General features: G+C 41.4%; 1 protein-coding gene across 1 annotated transcript in view; it reads right to left on the bottom strand.

Annotated features, from left to right (window-relative positions):
• Positions 1 to 25,329, bottom strand: part of cdh23 (cadherin-related 23) — a 170,942-nt gene that overhangs the window by 44,751 nt on the left and 100,862 nt on the right. The window contains 4 exon segments of the mRNA XM_030747862.1: positions 3,093 to 3,220; positions 3,402 to 3,507; positions 6,762 to 6,999; positions 7,821 to 7,885. Of these exon segments, the coding sequence (XP_030603722.1) occupies positions 3,093 to 3,220; positions 3,402 to 3,507; positions 6,762 to 6,999; positions 7,821 to 7,885 (537 nt within the window).

The following is a 25,329-nucleotide window of genomic DNA, read 5'->3' as shown; positions in this document are numbered from 1 at the left end:
GAGGTGGAAATGAAAAAAAAAAAGAAGTTATTTTTGCAGCAATACACGGGAAAATAGTTAAAACATCATTATTACTAATGCCACTGCCTGATTAAAAGAATAATCATTGGCTACAACATGGTACAGCTTCTGCTGAAAAACAGACTTTGTAAGAGTATTTACATTTCCTCACAACCTCCCACTCACTGAATTAGACTATTTCACACCAACACATCCAGTTGTGTGGCTATTCACAGAGAGTTTCCCCACTGTGTGAGCCGCTGAGAAATGTTAACTCTTTAACAACAGTCACTGGCACTATTATCTATTTGGTCTCTGTGCTACACTGGTGCAAAGCATTGTGTGTGTGTGATGCTGCCAGCCACTGATAAACCCCTGTGGTGTGAGTCACGACACTGTGGAGGACAGCGAGAGAGAGAGAGAGAGCGAGAGAGAGAGAGAGCGAGAGAGAGAGAGAGAGAGAGAGAGAGAGAGAGAGAGAGAGAAAGAGAGAGAGAGAGAGAGAGAGACAGAGAGAGAGAGAGAGAGAGAAAGAGAGAGAGAGAGAGAGAGAGAGAGAGCGAGAGAGAGAGAGAGCGAGAGAGAGAGAGAGAGAGAGAGAGAGAGAGAGAGCGATAGAGAGAGAAAGAGAGAGAGAGCGAGAGAGAGAGAGAGAGAGAGAGAGAGTTTTGAGAGAGAGCGAGAGAGAGAGCGAGCGAGACTATAATGAATTTGGCACAGCTCTCTCAGTTGGTTTACACAATATTTCTCCCTCTTGTAGGATGTGTATAGATATGATTACTGTCCGTGCACATCAAAGTATATAACAACTGGATTCAACCATTCTGCTACCATTTTTTCTTTTATAAACAAAAGGTTTCGTGTATAACGGATGTCTATCATGGGAAATGAGCTTAAAAGCCAATAGAGAGACTGTTTATTAGTTTGCGCTGCTCATTATATTTTTACGGCCATATTAATAACACCTGAACAAAGGTCAATATTCAGATTTTTTTTAAGTTAATAAAAAGTAGCAACATGTTATACCTGCACACTGTGCTTTGGATCATGTGAGGATTTGGACACAGATTACACATCTTGGGAACATGAGTCATCTCGAACATGCGAGCATGATGTCCTCACTGCCTTTAATGAAGTTATTTGAAAAAAATAAATTGTCTCATTCTGTGGTTTAGAATGCTGCATACCTGGCTCAAAGCTCCAGCATCCCAGGTAACTCAAAAAGCCAAAGCATTATGGATATTAATGAATTAAATGAAACCATATAGGTGGAAATTACCAGCATCACAGTGTGGGCTTTCTTACGAAACAAAAGAGAACTTTTAACGTGCACATTTGCAGGAAAACTGTGAAGCACTATCTTGTAGAATCATAACCCAGAACCTTGTGCAGAGTGTCTTCTTTCCTCAACTCTTTAATGTATTAAAACATCTGTGATGCAGCGCGAGCGTGAGTAGACAGCTGTGACTTTTTCTAGTGCCTCAAAATAAGACATTCAGCGATAAGACTGACAAGCGAACTGGAGGCTCAGATAGCTGCACAGACTGCGATAGAGCTGCAAACAAAGTTGCAGTGAGACACGAGTTAAAAGGATTCGGAAGGTAAACAGTGGAGGAATGCTGAAACCAATATGCAAGTCAGAAACATGAAACAATCCACCAGATGAGGCTGGTGACACCTGTCACAAACTGGATCAACATGGATTTTGGAAGTATAACAAAGCTCTGCGTTCACTCACTGAACATGATGTCAGAGCTCAATGGGTCTTATTTTTATTTTTTAGAGAATCTCATCTGATCGATAAATAGAGGTTTGCAAAGGTTTGGCAAAAGTGCCTTTAAACGTGGGGAGACATTTTAGTTGCCCAATTATCAATTTTTTTATTAATTACAGGTGCACTAACATTTATTCATAACACTTTATGTAACTGTTATCCATCAATAAATGCAATTTCTATGTCAGTTAATCTTAATAATGAAAACAGAGCTTAAAGGCCACTAGCATACTAGCAGCATACTAGTAATTTCAAAGTGTTTTAAAAGTATGACTTTCTAAGTGTTTAGAATCCTGTAAGTCCCATGAGATGATGGATCATGATAACTCGCAAATGCACGTTTGCGCTGACAGATTTAGAATCACTAACCTCAGTGACCTCAGTGACCTCAGTGCGAGCGCTCTAGTTGCATTGAAATGAAGCTCAGGCGTAAGTTCGATAAGGAAGAGCTGTAATCACTCATCTGCCTTCTTTCCCAGGTGTTTGGCTGCTTGTCTATTTCTTACATCACTTCCACTTTTCCCACGCTGTCAAACTTAATGCTGACTTCAACGCTTCTAGTCCAATCATCTTCCCGCCCGCCTTCTCTGAGCCAATCGGCCTCCGCTCCACGTACTTTACATATCACTGCTCATCTGTCATTCTCCCTTTCAGACTCCTTCGTCTAATCGTCAGATAACTGATTGCATTCCTTATCAATAAATCATGTTCAATTCCTCCGAATGAGCTCTCCTTATTGAACTGTCTGAGTCCTCTGAGACCTTACCCTTCAGGTTTTGATTCTGAGAACATTTAACAAACCCTCGAACTCAGAGCCATTAAACTTCAAATCACATCTGCTGGCAGATTCATTGTAAATCTGTTTGCAAGAACAACATTCAAATATGCTGCACATCCTGGGAAAAGCTGCCATCCCATCGGTGATACATAGGAACATTTGCTCAGTTAAAGCAAGACTAAAAAGTTGCTCTATGCTCATGTACAGTGCATAGCGAGACATGACAGTTGTTACTTAAGGTCATAAGCCTTTTCATCTGTGAGAACGTGCAAAGCACCAGATGGCAGAAAATGTTCACAGCTTGAATAAGATTGCATACTTGTCATGTTTATATTTGGGTTATGCTGGTGGAAAACGTACTGAAGATTAAACCAAGTCAAAAACTATGTACTCACGAAATACTGCTCTGTGTTTGCATTTGCTGACAGCTGTCAGCAAAACCTGTAGGAGGTACTGAGTAATTGTGGCGATGTGTCATTAAGGCGGGATGAGTCAAACATTTGCGTTGCTGTTGTTGTTGTGCGTGTGTGTTATACTTACAATCACCTCCACCGTGACAGGGACTGTGCTGTTGAGGGGTGGATTTCCCCCATCTTTGGCCATCACTGTTAGATAGATAATGCCCTTGGGAACCTTCTCGTAGTCCAGAGGCCTGATCACACTAATCACTGGAGGAAGGAGGGAGGGAGCAACATGCAGCAACATCACATCTTAGTAAAATTGTGGATCAAATAATTATTATAATCCCAAATTATACAAGCAAAAACTTTTGTATAAACAATTCTTCAAAGTATAATCTGATAAAACTCATATGCTCAACTACATTTGCTCTCCTGAAGGTAAGCGTACCTGCGTAGCCTTCCACCATGATGATAGTGAAGTAATCAGGGAAGGCTGATGCTGAACTGATGGTGTAGGTCAAGAAGTTGTTGGGAGGGGAATCTTCATCTGTAGCCTGTGAGTGGGCAGAAGGGGTGTGACAGTGGATGATGGCAGTGACTTTAACATATGGCTCAGTAGCCCTTTTAGCACACTAATTCCATCTTAAAGGTGGCAAGTGTAATGCTGCAATAGTGCGATAGCATGTGGAATCAGAGGTGTGTTTATTGCACAGTAACCTTGGCTTTCTAGAGCTGCCTTTTACACATACAGTCCATTACTACTGTACCTCTACTGCCGGCTTTAAGACGGTACGTCAAAGCACTCCTAAATGCAGATAAAACTGAGGTTACTGTACTCGGCCCTATGAATCTTAGAAACATGGTGTCTAACCAGATCTTTACTCTGGATGGCATTACTTTGGCCTCCAATAACACTGTGAGGAATCTTGGAGTCATTTTTGACCAGAATATGTCCTTGAATGCACATATTAAACAAATATGTAGGACTGCTTTCTTGCATTTGTGCGATATTTCTAAAATTACAAACATCCTGTCTCAGAGTGATGCTGAAAAGTTAATTCATGCATTTATTACTGCTTTATACTGCTGGACTATTGTAATTCATTATTATCAGACTGTCCTAAAAGCTCCCTGAAAAGCCTTCAGCTGATCCAAAATGCTGCAGCTAGAGTACTGACAGGGACTAGAAAGAGAGAGCATATTTCTCCCATATTGGCTTCTCTTCATTGGCTCCCTGTTAAATCTAGAATAGAATTTAAAATACTTCTCCTCACATACAAGGTCTTGAATCTTATCTTAAAGACCTCATAGTCCCGTATCACCCCAATAGAGCACTTCACTCTCAGACTGCTGGCTTACTTGTAGTTCCTAGGATACTTAAGAGTAGAATGGGAGGCAGAGACTTCAGCTTTCAGGTTCCTCTTCTGTGGAACCAGCTCCCAGTTTGGATTTGGGAGACAGACACCCTCTCTATTTTTAAGATTAGGCTTAAAACTTTCCTTTATGATTAAGCTTATAGTTAGGGCTGGATCAGGTGACCCTGAACCACCCCTTAGTTATGCTGCTATAGGCCTAGGCTGCTGGGGGGTTCCCATAATGCACTTTTTCATTTCATTCACCTTATTTACTTTGGTTATACTCCACTCTGCATTTAATCATTAATTATTATTAATCTCTGGCTCTCTTCCTCAGCACGTCTTTTCTCTCCCCTCAGCCCAACCAGTTGTGGCAGATGGCTGCCCCTCCCTGAGCCTGGTTCTGCTGGAGGTTTCTTCCTGTTAAAAGGGAGTTTTTCCTTCCCACTGTCGCCAAGTGCTGCTCATAGGGGGACGTCTGATTGTTGGGGTTTTCTCTGTATTATTGTAGGGTCTTTACCTTACCATATAAAGCACCTTGAAATGACTGTTGTTGTGACTTGGCAATATATATAAATAAAATTGAACTGAGTTTTCCTTCTTGCCTTTCATATAGAATAGTGAGGTGTAATAATGGTGGGTGGGGCTTTCCCACTTTGAACAGGGTATGTAAAAGAGGCTATCGACAGCGGAAGTCTCACAGAGTGCGACGGGACAGATGTTGCATTAGACAGTGATAATATTTATAACTATATGTCTGCACAGCATGGGTGTTTTTGAGTTTGTGCGTATGTGTGCAGCCAGGAAGCTGTCAGTCAGGGTTGGAATGTTATTGGACAGATTAAAGCTGATTCTGGCTATTAGCGGTGCAGGCGTCAATACTGGATGAACACCAACCGAGCCTAGACAAGCCAAGCAGGCAGAGGACAGATGAAGCCATACTTTGCAGGTCTAATCCACAGCAACAACAACAACAACAATGACGACACCCCCTCATTATTCTTGAGTTGGCAGGAACTTAAACATGAGTCCTCCGGCTGTGAGGGGAGTCTACTGGGCCTCACTGGCATCATTAGAGGCTGGACAGGCTGTCAAAAACACTCACTTGTTTCCTTCCATAACACAAATCTCTGCTCTTTGATTTAATGCCAGAGTGTTGAGTAAGCAATACCTTTCTTCCCCCACAACTTACTAAGCTGTGGCTTTCTCTTCCAGACTGTCTTCCTATATCAAATTTCAACAAATAGTTTTGCATTACCACTCAAAGGGAAGAGGAGCTGGGGGCAGCAAATCAAACAGATGAGTGGCAAAGGAAGCAAAGAATAAGGAGTGTAGAGAAAATGAAAAAAGATTTAGCTAGAAAGCATAAGCGCAGTAGTAGGAGGCACAAATCTCCAAGGCAAAAAGCAAACAACACAAGAGCCTCTCTTTGCTTTGTCTCTCAAAACACCCTCTTCTATTTCAGAGTTCTCCCTTTTTCCTCCTTCTCTCCCTCTTTTCCTGGAGCACCGCGTCTGCGCACATTTATTTGTGTGTGTACAAGAGGTTCCAGGGCAAACTGCTGACACACAAAATTATGCGAGTGGCTTCCCCCTTCCTCCTGAGGCGCCGTATTAATATCAGCAGCGTTTAAGGTTAGCTCAGACTAATCAAACACGGTGAGCCAAGCACTGAGCCCAGCCATCAACTCGGTTCCCACAATGCAAAAGCAAACTGCTATAGTGCAACCGTGGCAGCGTAAGCCACAAGGGATGTAATAGTCTTTCTCTTGTGGGTGCAATCAAAGCAAACGCTGACCCACTGGTGACCACTCTGCCTGTGCACCTCTGCCTTATGTGTGGCAGTGACTGATGGCCAACACACCAAGCTGACCTGTTCTTTTTGGATACAGTGCAGACAAACATATTACTGCATGATTACAGTGACAGAGAAGAAACACAGAAGAAAGACGAGAAGGGCAGCAAAGCCAAAAGCCTTTGGGGGGGGTCAGATTTCTGGTGGAATTTGAGTGAAATTCGGTATAGCAGGTGTAGTTTTTATGTGAATGCGCTAGCGCAACTGAACATAAGGGATTATTGTATGTCCCAAATTGTGAGTCACTGCGTCTCTGTGCTCAGTGTGTGGAATTTCATTTCAAATCAATAATAAATAAAACATTATTTTTTATCTTACAATATAGTTTGTTTACTGCACCCAAACAAACTGTTGCTATGCGGCACTTCAATACCATTATGGATGTTGATTTTAGTCTAGAGTATTAATATTTAAAACCAGCAGTGGTCACAGGTGTATGTTTATGGGGTATTTTACAGCAGCTATAAACAGGACACTTTTACGATACTGTCTTGTACCGGGAGTGTCACTTTGGCTACATATTGTACAGTAAGCATGGTTTTAAACTCCTCAGCTCTTTGTGTGGGTCTGCCTCTTTGACCTTATGTGTTTTTAATCACCCTGATCCGTGCCACTGGCTGGACAGTCTGTTCGTTTTCTCTCAGTGAGCCCGAATACGCCTCCTTTTGGAAGAGTGGTGCGTTGTCGTTGACGTCCAATACATTGACGCGGATCCTCCCTGTAGTCTCCTCCCCACCGCCGTCCCTCGCCAGCACGGTCAACGTGAAGCGACGCATTAACTCATAGTCAAGACCGGCCTTCAGAACCACCCAACCCGTCTCTTCGTCAATTGAAAACCTGCAAGAGAAAAACAACTGAGGTTAGAGACCTATTCTTTCCAGTGTACCACACTACCTTTATTTTGTAAGATTAATATGGTCAGCTCTGGCTGTGACAACAGAAAACCCCCCACCACTATCCCACAAACCAGCCATTATCACAGGAAATTTACATCTTTGGGTTACAGCTCCTAAGGGTCCAATTAATTCTAGCAAGCCCCCCCCTCCCATGAAACTAGAGGTCCACAGAATAATTAGAAAATGCCACAGCTCTGGGTGGGAGCCCAGAGGATCCATGCAACTGCTATGCAAATCTTTTGTTTGTGAAAGGCAGCCAATCAGAAGAAAGGTAGCTAAAACAGTATGCGCTGATGGGCTGCAACAAGACCCAGTATAACACAAATAAAGGTGATTTTGAACTGTCATGCAAAGCCACTCTAGTGGGGTCTAAGAATAAACATATAGAGTTATAAGCATAAGTCCCCTTTAACATAAATCCCCTCTTTGTATTACAGCAAAAAATAATTTTGTTAAAGAAAAACATATAGCTACACTAATTGTGCTCTTTTGATACACTGGAGATAATTAATGAATGAATTATGTGAATGTTTGTTTTTCTAGGTGTGCAATTCAGTGTTTTTGCGGTCTGAAGAGAGCAGACGTTAAGATAAGCGCCAGACATTGTTGTAGCTCAGCTGTCTCTGGTGAAGCTATGTGCCAGAAACAGTGCGGTACAATTGTTAACAAGGGGCCAAATAAATGAAAAATTAATGTGCTTGTGTGTTTTTTTGTGGACTGATTGACTATGTGTGTGGGTGAATGTGTGTAGCTGTATCTTACTGGTCTGGCTCATCACTGAAGTAGTACCGCACAATCCCAAAAGTGCCGTCATCTCCGTCTGTGGCCTAGACAGAAAAAAAAAAACACACGCATTTAAAATTATGTCTAATTGTTTATTTACTTCCCAGTAAAGTTTTCCACTATGTTCAGTTTCTGTTTGTAACCTTTTGATTTTCATCCTGACTTTTTTTTTTCTTTTGCTTCTCATCTACTTTAACTTTTGAGTCACTTTCAATTTCAAGCATCATTTGGCTAAACTATTTTCATGTGGAAAAAAAACCCCAACAACTTTTGATCAAGTTTTGTGTCATCTGTCTGTGTACCTTGATATTCCGCTTTGCAGCCTTTTCCAAGGCTACAGCAAAAAAACAAACAACAAACAGATATTCCTGACCACGGCATATTCATCCTTCAGCTTTAAGGACGGCATTTTTATTCCCTTTCATGATAATGTATCTGTTATTCCTCCTCATACACTTGTGCCTGTCTGTGCTGAAGTGTGTAGCTGCGTAAGATCACGTGTTTGCTCCTTTTCCTAAATTTCTCACTGTAACAGCTGTCTATGACTGTATGATAAAACATGAAAGCAATGCTTCACGCTCCAAAGGTGTTGATTGGATTAAGTCTGATGGGAGGAGTGATACATTTTCCTCACCCTCGTGACCCCTCCGTTGCCTTAAAAGCAGCAACAATCGCTGTCATAAGTTTTGCAGATAAAAGGGGTGTCAAAAGAAATACCATATAAAGAGCAACACTTTTAAAAATCTTGTACTTAATGAAATGCCACATTAAAACAATCTGTCTTTACAAACACATACACACACACACACGCTTGTGTACACATGAACCGGCGTGTACACAGGGTGTTGCGTTGGTGCTGATGGATCACGGCTGGAGAGGGTGTTGTAATAGAGTTTCACTTGAGTGCCTCTGCAGTCAGTTGAAGGGCCAGACTCAAACGTGTCTGCAGCCTCCTCTGTCAACCACAGCGCTGGTCTCTGTGATTCAGTGATGCCCTGATACCGACCTTATTATGTGGACCTCTGTGGACATGTGTGAGTCCAGAGTACATGCTTTTTTTTTTTAAATGCAGCTATGACATGTCCTTGTGACTGCAGATAGAACAACAGCTGCATCTATCAGTATGTTTTTCACTTCCTTCTAAAAATTACCCTAAGCCGTTTAGCTCAAGCTTGTAATTTCACAGAGCTTCGAGTACATTGTCCTGGATGGCAAATCGATGTTTCTTTTTAATGTCCAAATGGCCCTTTCTCAGTTGTCAAGTGTAATGGAGCACATCCTGCTGAACAAGTAGAGAGTGGGATGCTAAATACGTATGAAGTGTTTGGAAATCCAGTCAGGTTCAAATATTAACCTTTGAGTTTTCATCTATTGAGTCTCAATGACCTCATCATTTAATGCCGCTCAGCTGGTTCTTCCCCCCTCACGGTCTTTGCATTCCAACCCATTCTTTTTTCTCCGCTATCTTCCCTATTTCCTCCTGTCTTTTCCTCGCTTTTCTCTCTGCATCCCAGCGCCTCTTGTGCCTCCACGTTCTCCCCTCTCCTCTACGTATCTCCCTTAGCACACCCTTGCCCCTCAGTGCCTCCCTCCCCTCGTTGCTCCCAGGTGAGTGACAGGCCCATAAGTGCTCCAATGATAGCGGCAGGGGTGTTAGCGTGACAGCTATCGAGGCAGTGACAGGAGCCTGGGAGCTAATGTCGCTTCTGCCTCTGCAGTCGAACCGCTCTCGCTACGACAGACAGACAGGGACGGAGCGAGAGACAGGCAGAGAGAGAGGCAGACAACATCCACTCCCCTCCAATCATTCACCAGCATGCTTCCTTTCTTCAGCCAAACAATCAAAATGGCCCAGTCACTTTGCCAACTGTGTGTCAAAGACTTTCAACTTTAGACACAGAAGGCCCTCAGCAGATGGACGGTAGAGACTGGTTGGCGCAGGGATTTGCAGTCACTTAACATCTTGGGAATCCAAATCATTGACACCAGGGTATTATGCATTTGCCCCTCGTTGCCATGGCAGCTTAAACTTCTTTTTTAGTCAGGCAGTTGGAGGTGATGGAAAAGTTGAGGTGGGGCGCACAGGGAGAGAGTGAGTGTAGGATTTAATGAGGAAAGAAATGACATGGAAATAAAGCTGGGCAATGTGCCTTACTAATGTGACTAAAATCCTAGCAGACAATTACAACCACCACTTAAAGTGCAGTGATGGCTCACATGGATAAATAGTTTTCATGCTAATGGATTCATGAAACACGACTTTTTAGGGACCTACCAAAGTGGAAAAAGAAAGAAAGAAACAAAACAACCAAAAAAACCTCCAAACCTATAAGGGAGGCATTCTGGTAAGTAACTGCTACTGTATGTACCAGAAACAGCACAGGTTTATTACTATTGTGCTCTCTTGTATTAGTGTCAGGATACAGACCATATGGCAGATGCACTGATAAATATCGGGCCCAGACTGTAATAGTGCTAAGGAGCAGGGCACTGAGGTATCAGAGTCAGCATCCTGATCAGAGGCCAAACTAAACTGTTAAGAAGTTTCTGCACAAAGAGTCACAGTGCTGCTGATTGCCACTATAAACTCTGCAAACCCTAGGGTCCTCAGGCAGTAACTACAAAGGAGAAATTAGTTCTCAGTTGACCAGTTTGGTTAAATGATGTGTTTCTTCACATCAGAGAGGCAAAGCCACTAGGCAAACACAGTTCTGTGTGTGTGTGTGTGTGTGAATGTGTGTGTGAGCGCATACCTGTGTACTTACCTTTGTATAGTGTATTGGATAGTGTGTATGTGCGTGCATATGTTTGTGAACATGTGAAAAGGATACACATGGACAGAGATTCATAGGTTCTTTCAGTTTTGAGGTAAAAATGCACCTGAACCATTTACAGTATAAACAGCTATTATTACACTCAATTGCTTTCAAGAGAAAACGGAAATGAGAGCTTCCCCTCAAGGATGGCAGAGCGACAAGGGTAGTCTGCGTGCGTATGTGTGTAAGCTGGGGCTGGGATTGGGGGGGGTTGGGGTGGGGGGTGTGCAGGACCATTTTCCTTAGCGAGGAGGTTAAAGCTGCCCAGGCTTCTCTATCTTGAGTGAGCTAAAATTTGAATTGATTGGCTACCAAAATTGCTTTTTCTGCAGGAGCTTTGGAGGCATGGAAAAGGAAACCAATTACTGCCTGTCAAAGCATGCTGTCAAAATAGAGATGACCCCCAGTCCCAACACAGAAAACCCCCTCTGTCTCAGTGTTGCACACCTAAACACAATCACGAAGCAGTGATAGCAAACGTGGACCCACATATGCACATAAACAGTAAAAGTGTCCAGTTTGTGACAGTCACTATGGGGGGAGACATAGATACAGTCACGGTTCCTCAGTTTGGGTTCTTCTGCTCAGGTAAGGTTTTCTTATGTGGGTTCCTTTACTGACCATGGCAAGATCATAGATCAACATTCATAAGTGCAGCAGAAGTAAGGTGGACAGAACAATTAAATTTAATCAAACACCCCATCATTATTTTGAATACACAAATCAGCATCCCATACACAAGCTTGTGTAAACATCTGTATTTTTTTAAGCAGTAAAAATAAATGATATATAAACTAGAAGGACACTCAGAAGAGCGCACCCCAAATTGTCATGTGCCAAAACTACGCTGCAGTAGATTCCACCTGTCATACGCTGTCATACTCCAACATAAATTACACAAAGACTAGACATGTATTTTATTGGCTTACTGTCAAGTATGATTTTATATTTTTATTAAAAAATGACATCAGCAGATAATGGTGTATGTAGCCTGGGTATATTTTACTCAGTTTATGTACCCTAATGACATCATCAAGAAGAAAAACAAACATTTGCCAAGATATGAACTATGTGTATGTTATTTTTGGATAGGGCTTGTAGTTCACTTTGCATTATTGTGAGTATTTTAATTTAAAATAGAAAGAGACAATGAGTTATCAACAGTAACTGTTTATACCAAATTTCATCGCAATAGATGAAAAATTCACTGATATATCAATTTTAAAATTTTGGCAATAATAAGATAGGGATGTTTTTTTTTTTTATATTTCAGAAAACTTTTGGTGACTTTGACCTTTGACCACATAAATTTAATCATTGAATTCAGTCACTTCCATGGCCACAGATGTATAAACCAAGCACCTAGGCATGCAGACTGCTTCTACAAACATTTGCGAAAGAATGGGTCGCTCTCAGGAGCTCAGTGAATTTCAGCGTGGTACCGTGATAGGATGCTACCTGTGCAACAAGTCCAGTTGTGAAATTTCCTCACTAATAAATATTCCACAGTCACCTGTTAGCGGTATTATAACAAAGTGGAAGTGATTGTGAACAACAGCAACTCGGCCATGAAGTGGTAGGCCACGTAAAATCACAGAGTGGGTCAGCAGATGCTGAGGTGCATAGTGCGCAGAGATCTCCAACTTTCTGCAGAGTCAATCACTACAGACCTCCAAACTTCATGTGGCCTTCAGATTAGCTCAAGAACAGTGCGCAGAGAGCTTCATGGAATGGGTTTCTATGGTTGAGCAGCTGCATCCAAACCTTACATCACCAAGCACAATGCAAAGCGTGGTGTGAAGCACGCCGCCACTGGATGGCCAGGCCTTCTTATCCAACATCAGCGTCTGACCTCACAAATGTGCTTCTGGAAGAATGGTCAAAAATTCCCCAAAACACACTAAAGTTTGTGGAAAGCCTTCCCAGAAGAGTTGAAGCTGTTAAAGCTGCAAAGGATGGGCCGACATCATATTAAACCCTCTGGATTAAGAATGGGATGCCACTTAAGTATGCGTGTGACAAGCAAATACTTATGGCAACATAATGTATCCGCCTCAAAATATACTCCATTAAATAATTTCCGGCACAACAGCTCTGCTTGCTAATCATCATAAATGATAAACAAATTTACAAACCAGCAGGACAATACTGCTTTCAAATAGTGTATACATGACACATGCTCATATCTACTGATATATATTTTTTGTTGTTGTTGTTTTTGACATTGTTCTTGTTTTCCATACTGGCAGTGACGAGCTCTCTTGCTAAAGTCATTCCAGTTTAGGAAATCCACAGTCCACATTATGCCAATCCAAGCTTTACCTAAAGCTAATAGGTTAACACAGGCTTTAATAATCTGGGTTAATCAGATCAAATTGATATTTTATATTTTTTTGTTTCCTTAGACAGTGTTTCCTGTGTTGTGCTTTGGTGGAGTAATGTAAGGGAATTTACATTAAAAGGGGAACACCAAATTGATTTGTTCAACTTCAAATTCTGAGCTTTATAATAGCTTTGTGGACGTGGCGTATGCATTGAGTATGCACTGCAAATTTTGTCTCTACAATCTGAATTGTGCTATAACGATACTGCAGACAGGAGAAACAATTACATCCAACTAAAGCTGTTTCAATGCACGTATTTATGCATAATTATTTTTAATTAAAATTGTTTTACATTACATACAAATGTAAACCCATCCTTTAGGAATCCTCTGAAGAGTGAGGATTTAAATAATGGAGGATTTGAGTTTGTAAATTAGCTTCAACATGTCTGACAGGGGACATGTCATCAAGTCAGAGCACAACTGAAGATATGTGAAAAAGGGAATTAAATAATTTAACACTTTTTTTTTTAATGGTGCAGACTTTCGCTCAAGTCTCTGTTTCTATGCCCAGAAACTAACGCGGGACTGTACGGAGCCTATTTGTGTCTCTGAGCAGTTCTGCAGAGCAGCAGCCTGGAAAAAAAACCCAGAGAAACTCTGATACCACGTTGGGGCTATTCAGACATGTGTCCAATTAATGATCACATATCCTGAACATCCACTGACTCAACACTCCTGTGACTGAGCTAATGAGTGAATTTTATACATTCTCCTTCATTTTCATATCGGACACATGAAGCTGTGCGGTAAGACACAAAAACTCAAACCCCTGCGGCAACGCTGAAATGAAATATAGCACCTCGGCTTGCACGAGGACCAGCCGCTTCCCTCTCTCTCCAGCTGTGACCCGGAGCATCTGCTTGGGGTTGATGGGGGCTGTGTGTGTGTGTATGTGTGTGTTTTTATGGTGGACACTTTAGCGCAATGAAGATGGTGAGTGTACATTTACGACTGCTTTATTTCTTCAAGCCATTAACAAGCAGGTGGGGGTGCTCAAAGCAACCGCTGCCTGCCGACAGGATTGAACTGCCTGTTTCTATTATCTCCTGACCACCCAGATAACAGCAAGACAACGGGAACGAGAAAGAGATAAAAATTTAACACTTTTCTAACAGCGACTCCAACAAAGAGGAGGGGATGTTTTCACAGCATCCTGTGACAGCTTGAAAGATAAATTTTGTCTTTGCATGAATACATAGCCGCTTCATCATTTTCCACATGTGAACCTCTGGAAAAGAAGCCTCTGATATTGAGAAGAAAAGAGGGGAGCAAGACAGAGCAGGAGAGATGACTAGTGTGGGCATAAGCTATAGGCAGAGTTTGAGCTGCCAGTGAAGAGGCTTAATGCAGAGCTCTCAATGGCTGGCAGCTTCACTTTGCCAGCAGGTCTTGGTCCTCCCCTTCTCTGTCTCCCTATCTTCCTCTGGCCTCAATGATGAAGGAATGAGATTAGCACAAGAACAGGGTGGATGTGGAGAACGATATAGAGCAAAGAAAACTCCGCAAAGGCGCTGAACACAAAGGACAAAGCAAAAATGTGTGGACGTACACGTGTCTGTAGTTATGTATTAACGCAGCAGGGCTGAGGTCAACAAATTATACGACGATAATGGCAGCAGCGGAAAAAATACAAAAAATGTTTTCAGTGGTGTTTCAGTTAAATGTAAACTGAGTATCATAGAATTTAAGTAAAGAAATATGAGCTTTAGAAAAGTATAATAAACACACCTCATTATTTTCATGTTTTATTGTATGGTTAATGTACTGATTAACGGTAATTGTAACTGAAAAAATACATAATATAAAAGCTCGCACTTGTCATTTTAACGCCTCCTTTGACCGTTCACTGAAATGTACAAAAAATGCTTCCAGATTTTAAATAAATACCGTCTGGATAGAAATTAGCCAACATATAAATCAAATTAGACCAAGATGCTGACAGTGTACCAACTCTCGGAAAGCTCCCACTTTTCACAACTCTAAGCTTCTGTGTGTTCGTCCTCGGCCGCACGCTCCCATTCACAGCCCATTTCACAATGTCAGAACACCCATGATGAGGGCCCCATTATTAACAGATACTCTGTATGAGCCAGCAGTAGCAGGAGAGAGTTGGGCTTCACCTCTTTTATTACAATAATGAATTATAATTGCTGTTGTGACTATTACCCTATAAACGGCTGTCTAAACAGTAGCGGTGGGTTCATCTGCCGCTCTGTAATTTATAACCACCTACTTGAAGCATTTATCATTGTGCCTTAGCCTTAAAATGCAGAGCATCTGCACAGAGCCTGTGAAACACACATATGAGAAGGGTGGAGGGAAGAAAGCTGGATTTGATATATTTTACAGTACCAATACCAGCTGTAAGTGGAAAGAAGGGGAAGGTAAACTTCAGCATGCATAATATGCATATTTTCAGTGCTCGGTGGATAGAAAGTGCGAGCGCTAGAGAGTGTCATCCAAGCAGAAACAGGCAAAGAACCACAGAGCGAATCAGAGCAACACCTGAAAACCATTAGCAATCTAATGGTAAAACAGAGAAAGAGGAAAAACAACAAGAACTAAGGGCATACAATAAATAAGAAATGAAAGAAGGCAGATCTGCTGAAACCTAAGGAGAGAAAAAAAAAATCACAGTGATTCACTGATACGAGCAGCTGCTCAGTTTCCCCAGGGTACGGAACAGACAGAAGAAGAGAGTGAGAGAGAAAAAAAGACACAGACAAAAGAGTAAATCACAATAAATATTTATAATGATAAGTAATGCTGCAGACCATAAATATTAAAGAGCCACTGCTTTTGCGCATGTGTGTGTGTGTGTGCGACTTTGTTTGTGTATCAGTGCGTGCTGGTATGTTAAGCATAAGTGTCCACAGGGATGCAGGAGCGGACACTGAGTAATGCATTTACTAACATTGTACATAAGCTGTGATCAGATGAGCTATGAATATTAACCCAAAAAAGCATTTCAATTGCATTATCAGATCGCCTGTTTGGCACTTTTTTTTTCTTTTTTAAAACAACTGGGAACCAACATGCATAATTTCAATTAGCATAGGCATAAAGCATTACCCAACCTCTTTACATACAAGCCACTTTCACCACAGTATTAATGTGCTGCTCAACTGCAGAAGCATTCTCATGCTTAGTAAAAAAAACAGCAGTGCACCAAGCTCTTGAAAATATCTTTCTTCAATATGGGAGAAGCTACCATCAGTCTCTAATAACATCTAATCTGTGATAAAATGGCAGGGGGTAAATCTTAATTGGATGATCCTCTCTGTTATTGTTGTTACTACGTTGCAGATCCAGACTGCAGCATGAGTAATCTCTCATTTTATTGAAATAACAAAAATGTTCTGAAATCAAATTAGCATTTTTGTTAACCAATCAAAGAGCAAATTCACCTGTAATACTAATCCAGACGTCACAACTGAGCCTTCAAAAATACTTTTTTTCCCATTTCTGTATAAAGATATTACCTTATTGTTTTCAATCAACAAGGAGGAAATAAACATTATGGCTTCACTGTTTGAAGCCATAAGGTTATGATCTGTGCTAGAATATCTAACACATATTCGGGTAGATTCAGATACAAAGACTGTGTAGATCAGTGAATTTTTGAGAAACGTGCTTATTTATGTCCTTCCTTAGAATGATGTAATTTAGAGGGTTGATCACTCAGCCTGATCAGTTTTAAGGTACAAGTACAGTCATGTGAATACAAAACTACACCATCTTTCACTTCTAGGTTTTTATGCATCCAAAGCAGTTTGTGAAAAACTAAGTACACCCTTACTGCTTCCATAGGAATTCAGAAGGCATGTAGCAGCCAGATGCTGCTAGTCAAACACACTCAATTAACTGATCATCAGACTGTGAACACCTCTATAAAAGCAGAGGTTTGGGCATTTTCTGGTCTGGAGCATTAAGGTGCATGTCAACACAATACTAAGGAGAAAAGACATCAGCAATGATCTTAGAGAAGCAATGTTTGCCGACCTTCAGTCTGGGATGGGTATAAGGCCATTTCCAAACAATTTGAAGTCCATCATTCTGCACAAATGCAAAACATTCAAGACAGTTGAGAAACCAGCCCAGCAGTGGTGGTGGTGGTGAAGGAGGATGATTTGAGCTCGTTTTGCAGCCACAGGACCTCAGCACCTTGCAATCATTGAGTTAACCACAAACTCCTGTATACCAAAGTTCTAGAGTCAAATGTGAGGTCATCTATCCAACAGCTAAAGCTTGGCACAAATTGTGCCATTCAAGGACTCTAAGCACAGCAGCAAATCTACAACAGAACGGCTGAAAAAGAAAAGAATCAAGGTGCTGCAATGGCCCAGTCGAAGTCCGCTAACTTAAGAGAGCTGTGCATAAACGAATGCCTTCCAAAACTCAACGAACTGGAGCAACGTTGCAAAGAAGAGTGGCCCGCAATTCCTCCACAACAATGTGCAAGACTGATAAAGTCATAAAGAAAATGATTACTTCAAGTTACTGCTGCTACAAGGGTGTAATTAGTTTCTCGTGCGCTGCTTCTGCATTTTGGCTTCGGTTATGTTAAATAAATAATGGCACAGTGTAATATGTCACATGTAGTTGTTCATCTGAAGCTATGTTTAAGTAATTTTAGAACGTGGTAACGACCGGATGAGGTTTTTTTTATTAGAATTGAAAGAGGATGTATTTTCTAATACGTGATTAGCTCACCTTATCTTAAAGTCTGGAAGCAGAGAGGAACTATTTGCTTGGTTCTGGCCAAGGTAGAAATAATACAAACCAACAATACAATAAACAATCTTGTCTAATGTTTATTTACACATTAACAGTAATAAATAAAAAAAAAAAACTACATGTATGTTTTGTTTCAGTGGTTTCTATCACAGTGCATGTGGATGCATGTCCGTGTGTGTGTGACTCACCAGGCTACACCAATTAAGAACGAAAGAGTTATCCTTCTGTTTGGTACCAAAATATAATTTTACCACCATCTGTTGTATTTTACAGCCACCTGACAGAGAGCACTGTGAGTTGGGTCCTGTGTGGTTCTAGTGTAATACTGGGGGTACACCTCCAGCAGACAGTCTGAACTGCTGCAAAACACTGAAGTGAGACAAGCATGCAGAGTATCAGAAAAAAATGACAGTGTGCCTGCCATAAAAGCAAATCAAGTAACAATTAGCAGCACAGTTACAAAGAGCTATAAAATAAAATTGTTAAGTCGACTTAAGTAGACATGTAATAATGGAAACACTTGCGGAGGTCTTTAAGCATTAATTTATTCACAACTATTGTTCCGTCTCAGTATGATTTTTTGTGCCTTGGAAATCAAGATAATTTGACCTTAAGAGTCAGGTGATGGACAAGGTAGGTTATTATTTTACCTGTTGCAGGCTGACTTGAGTAGATTTTGAAGTGTTCTAACCCAGGCTACTTTTGAATTCTTGCACTTTAAAATTTATGCTCTTTTGATCCATTACATTTACAAAAGGATCATCAGCTCATTTATTGAACATTCTGAACCAGAAACAGCACTTTGATGGATTTAACACCTTCTTGTGTTTCACTTTAGACTTCATTGCGTGTTTTATACAATTCATGCACTGCTAGATCCAAAATAAACACATTATTATTCACACAAACACACGTGACAAAGACAAAGCTTGTTTGATCAGACTGCAGCAAAAGAATTAAATAAAAAATAAATAAACGCTGTTATTTTCACCGGATTATAACCATTGTAACTTACTGTCTAAATTACTAATTAACTAAATTATGACAAACCTACATAGGTAAACAAGTGTACACAAACATAGCAAATGTTAATCTAATGGAGGAACAAACACACAATAATTAATGACTCTGGTTTTAGGCATCATATGCTGGAGAGTGGTGTGTGTATATTCCATGCATATATACACTGACTAGCCAAAAAATTACAGGAGAAAAGCACCAACAGGTCGGGGGAATAATCTCTGATCACTTTCTTGGGGAAACTTTAAGTCCTGAGGTCCATTTTACTTTGACACATATCATTCACCTAACATAGTGTTGCAGACCAAGTAAACACAGTGGGACTCCCCATCCTCCCTTATGCTCCCAGCCACTGACCTGAGTGCCTTGAGTTGGTTCAGGTCCAAATCCACAGGATGTAGAGCAAACACACCTGATCACTGGAGCCCCACTGCACAACCCACAAGACCCAAAGGGTCAAGCTCCGAACCTTCAATACATGGAAGCAGGACCTCTGCAAGTGATGTCATGGTATGTCTGGCACAAGGAAAATGGCAGGAGATTCTTTGGGTTCTGTGGGCTGCAGGGTAGGCCTTCTGTGGATAGGGAATGTTCTTGAAGCTGCTGCTTTGTTTGGATCAAAAATCCTTTCTATTCCCATATAAACCAGGAAAGGATCAATAAATCTGCAGATTACCACATGTTTTTTTCAAACATAGCCTCATATGACAATAGGTCATATGCAGTTATAACATAACCTCATAATAGGTTATATCTCAGATTTTACACTGTTTTCAGTTAGTTGTGAAAACCATTCAGCAGTTGGGGGGCAGGTTGCTGAAGGCCAATCAGCAGCTGCAAATGTGGAGCTACAGGTGGGAGAGCTGATTAATGCCTGTAGATATTACAATTAGCCTAACAGAGAGGAGCCTGGGAACTGCCAGAGCAAGACGCCAGAGGAGAAGCTGTGCTGCCATGAACGCCTGCTGGACATCGCTCACCAAAAAGAGACCTAACACTAGTTGTTATGGCCAAGTTTAGTGTTTGGTGTTTACTGGAGCCTCGCCCAGCTCTGTGAGTAACCTGTTCCATTTCTCTGTGAAGCACCTATACTAGTGTTGGGATAGCATTGTTTTCAGCAGCCTTGTTTTATCAAAAGTACTGCAGAGTCTTGTGTTCTGCCTAGAGCTGCCGGCAGAGGGGATCATGAGGAGGTACTGGGAGGGAGTCGCTTTGTTGAGGAAGGAGGATGATGTGTTACCATTTTAACTCATGGGAATCACATGGACCCAGTATCTTGGGAGAAGTATCCCTTACTGGCCACAGCATGGAGCTGCTACAGTAGAACTGTAGCCCCCACTACAACAAAACAACATTACTCAGAATCCTATGGGCCTCCTTATATTACATTATACCACATCTTCATTTTTAAGGAGACAAAAATCTTTCACTTTGGGCTACTCATAATTACTGATGAACAAGCCCTTAGCTCAAACACTTTTTTAGTCTTTTGTTTCTTTTGTCCAAAGCTTGGGTCTCTGGAAGACTCAATAATGGTTTGTGGTTGGTTTCCAGTGAGGAAGTTCTAAATTGCTCACAGGTCCAGACTCTCTTTCACCACACTGTAAACACTTAAAAAAAACAAGGTAACTCGTTGCCTTGATTTTTTTAAGTAATGAGCATCAGTTGAATAAGTGCAGTGGACTATGTTCAGTGTACTTGAGGCCCTTTTGGAATGGAATGAAAGATTTAAGTTGAACGTACTAAGGTCAGAGTTTCAGTAACTGAAGATACTTAGTTTAAGCAATCATTGACCACCCATTTATTTAACTCAGCTTGTTAAGTAAGCACTACTCCATTACCAATTGAACTAAATTGTATGTTCTTATTGACCAAACTTATCTTTTATAGTTCAGACATAAGGCAAGACAAAGGGTACACCCCCTACAGATTGCTAGCCTAACACAGAGAGAGAGAGCCAGCCAACCATTCACACCTGTGGGCAATTTAGAGTGACCAATTAACCTAACCCCATGTGTTCAGATCCACACAGACATGGGGAGAACATGCAAACTCTGCACAGCAAGAGGCCCGGGCGAAGGTGGATTCAAACCCAGATTATTAGATAGTTATTCTAGCTGTGAGGCAGCAGTGCTAACCACCACGCCATCATGCTGCCTGTAGCAACGATCTTTTTTACGATGCTGAACTGTGTCTGTTTAAATTTGTAGCTAAACATGATAAAACTCAGCCCTGCTGAACATTGGTACATTAACATTTACAAATAACATGTGTCCATGGAACAATGAAAAACTGTACAAGTAGAGAACCAGAGGGTGAACAAAAACAACAAACACCTACTATTTCAATCTCCACACAGCGAGAAGCCTGGAGCCAAGGTGGAATCGAACCTAGACCGTTTAGGTGTCATTCTAGCTGTAAGGCAGCACTGCTAACCACCATGCCACCGTGCTCGTTTTAAGCCTAACTGTTAAAATCGGTATCAACTAGATTTTTAGCGGGTGCAAAACCTGATGATATTAAGTTGAACTCAAACACATAAATACAATAAGATAGACCATCAAAAAGTACAGTCTACTCAGCATTAATAAGTAATGTTGCGAAATGACAGATATTTGAGTAATATGAACTCACTTTATTTCAGTAGGAGCTGTTGATTGGACTTAAAAACACAATTACAATAAAAAAGGACATGAAACAGTTCAGCTTACTCAGAATTAACAAGTAATGTTCACATTCTAGGCAATTTTAAGTAATATGAACTCAATATTTTTAAGTCCAATCAAAATCTGGGTTTACAGTGCACCTGAACATCACCTGAGCATTCAAGTGGTGAGAGAACATGTGAAGCCTTGTAAGTAAGTAAATCTTTATTTATTTAGCATCTTTCAAGATAAATATCACAACAAAAATGCTAGAACATCAAAACAAAACATTTCCTGAAAACACATTCACAGACTGCAGGCTCAGAGGGAGAGAGGCCTCCATAGGTGACAGTCATACAGCTCCACTCATACAGCGAAACTCGACCTAAGTTTGGCTCATAGAGGGCCAAGACAGGTGTGTGACAGCTCCTCTCTCAGCTCACACAAGGCTTTGTATTGACTTGCACCCAGAAACACTGCTTCTTCTTTGACGGGTCTTCTTAGGGTTTTATCTTTCTCAGCGAGCTGCAAGATAAACTTTGCCGGTTGGTTCACGCATATTCGTTAGTTCAGGCATTTCTCTGCCTGCTGCTATCTTGCCTGGGTTTGGCTTGACCTTTGACACCTTTGAACACAGTATTGAATACACAGTCAGGAATGACAGTCAGATTAATACCAGTGACAATTTTAAACGTGACAGTCTTGTCCTTTAGCTTTAGATTCACAGTCCATGAATCTTCTTTTCCCGTTATGGTGCCAAGGAATATGCTGTGATCTTCTTCCTGCACCTCACACACAACTCTTAATGAGGTACACACTCTTTTGTAATGCTGCAGAAATTGGTACATTGACCCGTATGCTGGACACTTTGGGGTGTGAAGGACTTTTCTCACATTTGTAGCATTTAGACAGTCTGGTCTCAACACATCCTTGGTTGGGCTTATTTCCATTATTTAGTTTCTTCTTTTTGTGAAGCTTTTTGTTTCTGCTCATAACTCTATCTACTGAGCATGTCTCTCTTTTTTCCCACAGTATCCCCACGCAAGCCGCTCTGCTGTTGTTTCCCTGCTTCAGTCTGTCTTGCCATCTGGATTATTCTGGTTAGTGTGAGAGCCTTATTCAACTGCATGCGCTCCGACAGCCGTACATCTGTGAGTTTTATCACCAGCCTGTCTCTGCTTAGTTCATTGTGAAGCGCGCCATAATTGCAATGTTCTGCTGATGTATATAAGGCAGTAACAATGGGTCCACAGTTTCATTTTCTCCCTGTTTTCTCATGTTAAAGGGTGCTCTTTCATACATCACATTTTTCTTGCCAGTGAAAAAGCTGTGGAATCCATCCCTCACCACAGCATACTGTCCGTCTGACAAATTCAGTCCTTCCTCTTGCCATCTGCTTCATCACCCATGCAGTACATGAGAGTGTTTACCTTGTTGACTTCCAATGCTGTGTGGAGATTACTAGTTTGCCGGAAGTGTTCAGACTGTCTTATCCATTTCCCCCATTTGTAAAGTTTGCCAAGGTCAAAAGGCTGTGGTGGCTAAATGCTAAATGTTGCACTTGGCCTGGGAATGGAGCCTTGCCCTCACCCTGAAGCTGCCCGCTCCTACCTCCGCTGTCGGCACGCACTCTTTTTTCCTCACCCAGGCTTTTCATGTTGTGTTCCCATTTTAACTCATGGGAAATCAGACACATTATCTTGGCAGAAGTACCCATTACTGTCCACAAATACAGGCCCTACTACAACACAGACAACATCACCCAGAATCCTCTGGGCCTCCTTACATTACTAACATAACCATTCCACCACAGAGGACTGCTCGCTGGCTCGATATGGGAGTGGGAAAGGACCGGGAAGGGCCTGTTGGTCTGAAGTCTTTAACAGAGTAACAAAGACTGGAATGTGCAGTAAGCGCTTGCTCCTTGGACTGGAGTAGTTTATTTTATTTCATTGTATTACGGTATCTGTGTGCAGTGTTTTCTTAAATATTTTTTTACTTACAAGTTCAGTTTGTTTCCCTTTGGAATTTTAATGCTCAATTGTTTTATTAGCTCTTAGTCATTTTCATCTACGTTACCCTGTTTAAAAACAAACAAACAAAAAAAATACCCCCAGATTGTTCTTCTTATATTATTGCGAGAGAAAATAAAATAGTTAATATTAATATTGGTGCTCCTGTATCTGTCTTTGGGCTATGTTACACTACTCTCCTCTGTGGAACCAAAACAAAAACTAATAACTTAAATGCAAAGTTTCTAGGCTCTTTTAAACCTAGTACTTTTGCTAATAAAGTAACCAGAAAACTGCCACTAAGCCCTGGTCACATGGGCATTTTTCTGGCGCTGTCGGCCAGATGTTTGAGAGCAGTCATCGGTGGCCAGAGATCTCAGAGATGATGATGCCAGTGTGTTCCAGTACAACTAGAGTTCCTAAATGTAAGGGGACAGATAACGATATAGGCGTGGAAGAAACAGATTTAAGGAGGTTAGTTTTCAAGAAGCTAACACTTGTGTAATCTGGTTGCCAAGTTAAAGGTTCTGTTTGGAGGTATCAGAATTGGAAATAAAAGAATGCAAATGTTGCTGACTCACTAGTCTAGTTTTAAACAGGTGTGTACATATACTGCATGAGATTTATGTCACAGAATTCTTAATGGGCATTGTCCAACAATAGAGTTTCATCAGAAGAGTTGATCCACAAGGATTGCTGGATGTGGGGATCTTGTTTGATGCTGTGCAGCAGTGCATGAGAAGGCGAGAACCCCAGAAGAACAACAGTCAGTGACCTGGTGACTCTGTATAAAAGTATATATGCTAGGTTGGACATGGAGATGGAGGTTAATAAGGTTAACTTCTGATTAATGCCTAGAGATATTATGTGGCAGTGTGTTTGTGAGGATTACAGTTGCCACTGTTGCTTTAAGTTAAGACACAGGAGGGAGTGTGAGGGGCCAGCTTCCAAAACTTTGTTTTGCTTATGGGCTGGCCAGATAGAAGATGCCCACAATAATTAGATCTACGACTGTAAGGCTCAGGTGTTGCCTTTGAAATCTGAACGAGTGTAGCTGGAGAACAGAAATAGGTGAGGCTAGGGTGGGCTACATTTAGGTTGGGACCCAGAGCCCATGCTGAGGTGTAACAGGTTGACACTGAAGTGGTCAGAGAATGAAAAAACACCGCACAGAAACTTCCTGAAATTCTGTATTGCCCCAGTGGCTGAATCCTCACAGCAGTCTGAGACAAATTCTGGGGCAGGGACTGGAGCATTTTATTGTTTCTGCCCTACCCCTTGATTTATAGCATGTAGGGGAACCTCTGTGGGGTTAGGACAACCACCTGCCCGGCACAGATGAAGTTTAAGGTGTCAGGGACTGTCACCATTAAAGTGCGGGGGGATGTCACAAGGCAGAATATTTGGGTTGATGTGTTTTGCATGTTTAGTTTGTTGCTTGTAGAGTTTTTGGCATGGCTTTGGTTTTATTTGTTTCAGATATCTTGATTTTAACTGATGTGTATATAGTAGTTTTAATATTCTGCAGTGTGCAACCTGCTGAATTTAATGACTGAATAATTAACCTGACTGAGCGGTGTGACTGAATTCAGCCAAAGCTGGGGGCAGGTTACTGAGGGCTAATCAGTAGCTGTAATGTGGAGCTACAGGTGGGACAGCTGATTAATGCCTGGAGATATTATCAGTAGCCTAACAGAGAGGAGCCTGAGGAATGCCAGAGCAAGATGCCAGAGTAGTAGCTGTGCTGCCATGGCCGCCTTGCTGCTACTGCCAATTGGACCAAAAAGAGACCCAACACTAGCTGCTACAGCCTACTTCATCAATTACTGGGAAGAGGTTGGAGCCTGTGAGTAACCTGTTCCATTTCTTTGT

This window comes from Archocentrus centrarchus, chromosome 15, assembly GCF_007364275.1.
Source record: "Archocentrus centrarchus isolate MPI-CPG fArcCen1 chromosome 15, fArcCen1, whole genome shotgun sequence".
NCBI classification, from domain to species: Eukaryota; Metazoa; Chordata; class Actinopteri; order Cichliformes; family Cichlidae; genus Archocentrus; species Archocentrus centrarchus.
The sequence above is the reverse complement of the archived record's forward strand: the minus strand, read 5'-3'. Positions and strand labels throughout refer to the sequence as shown.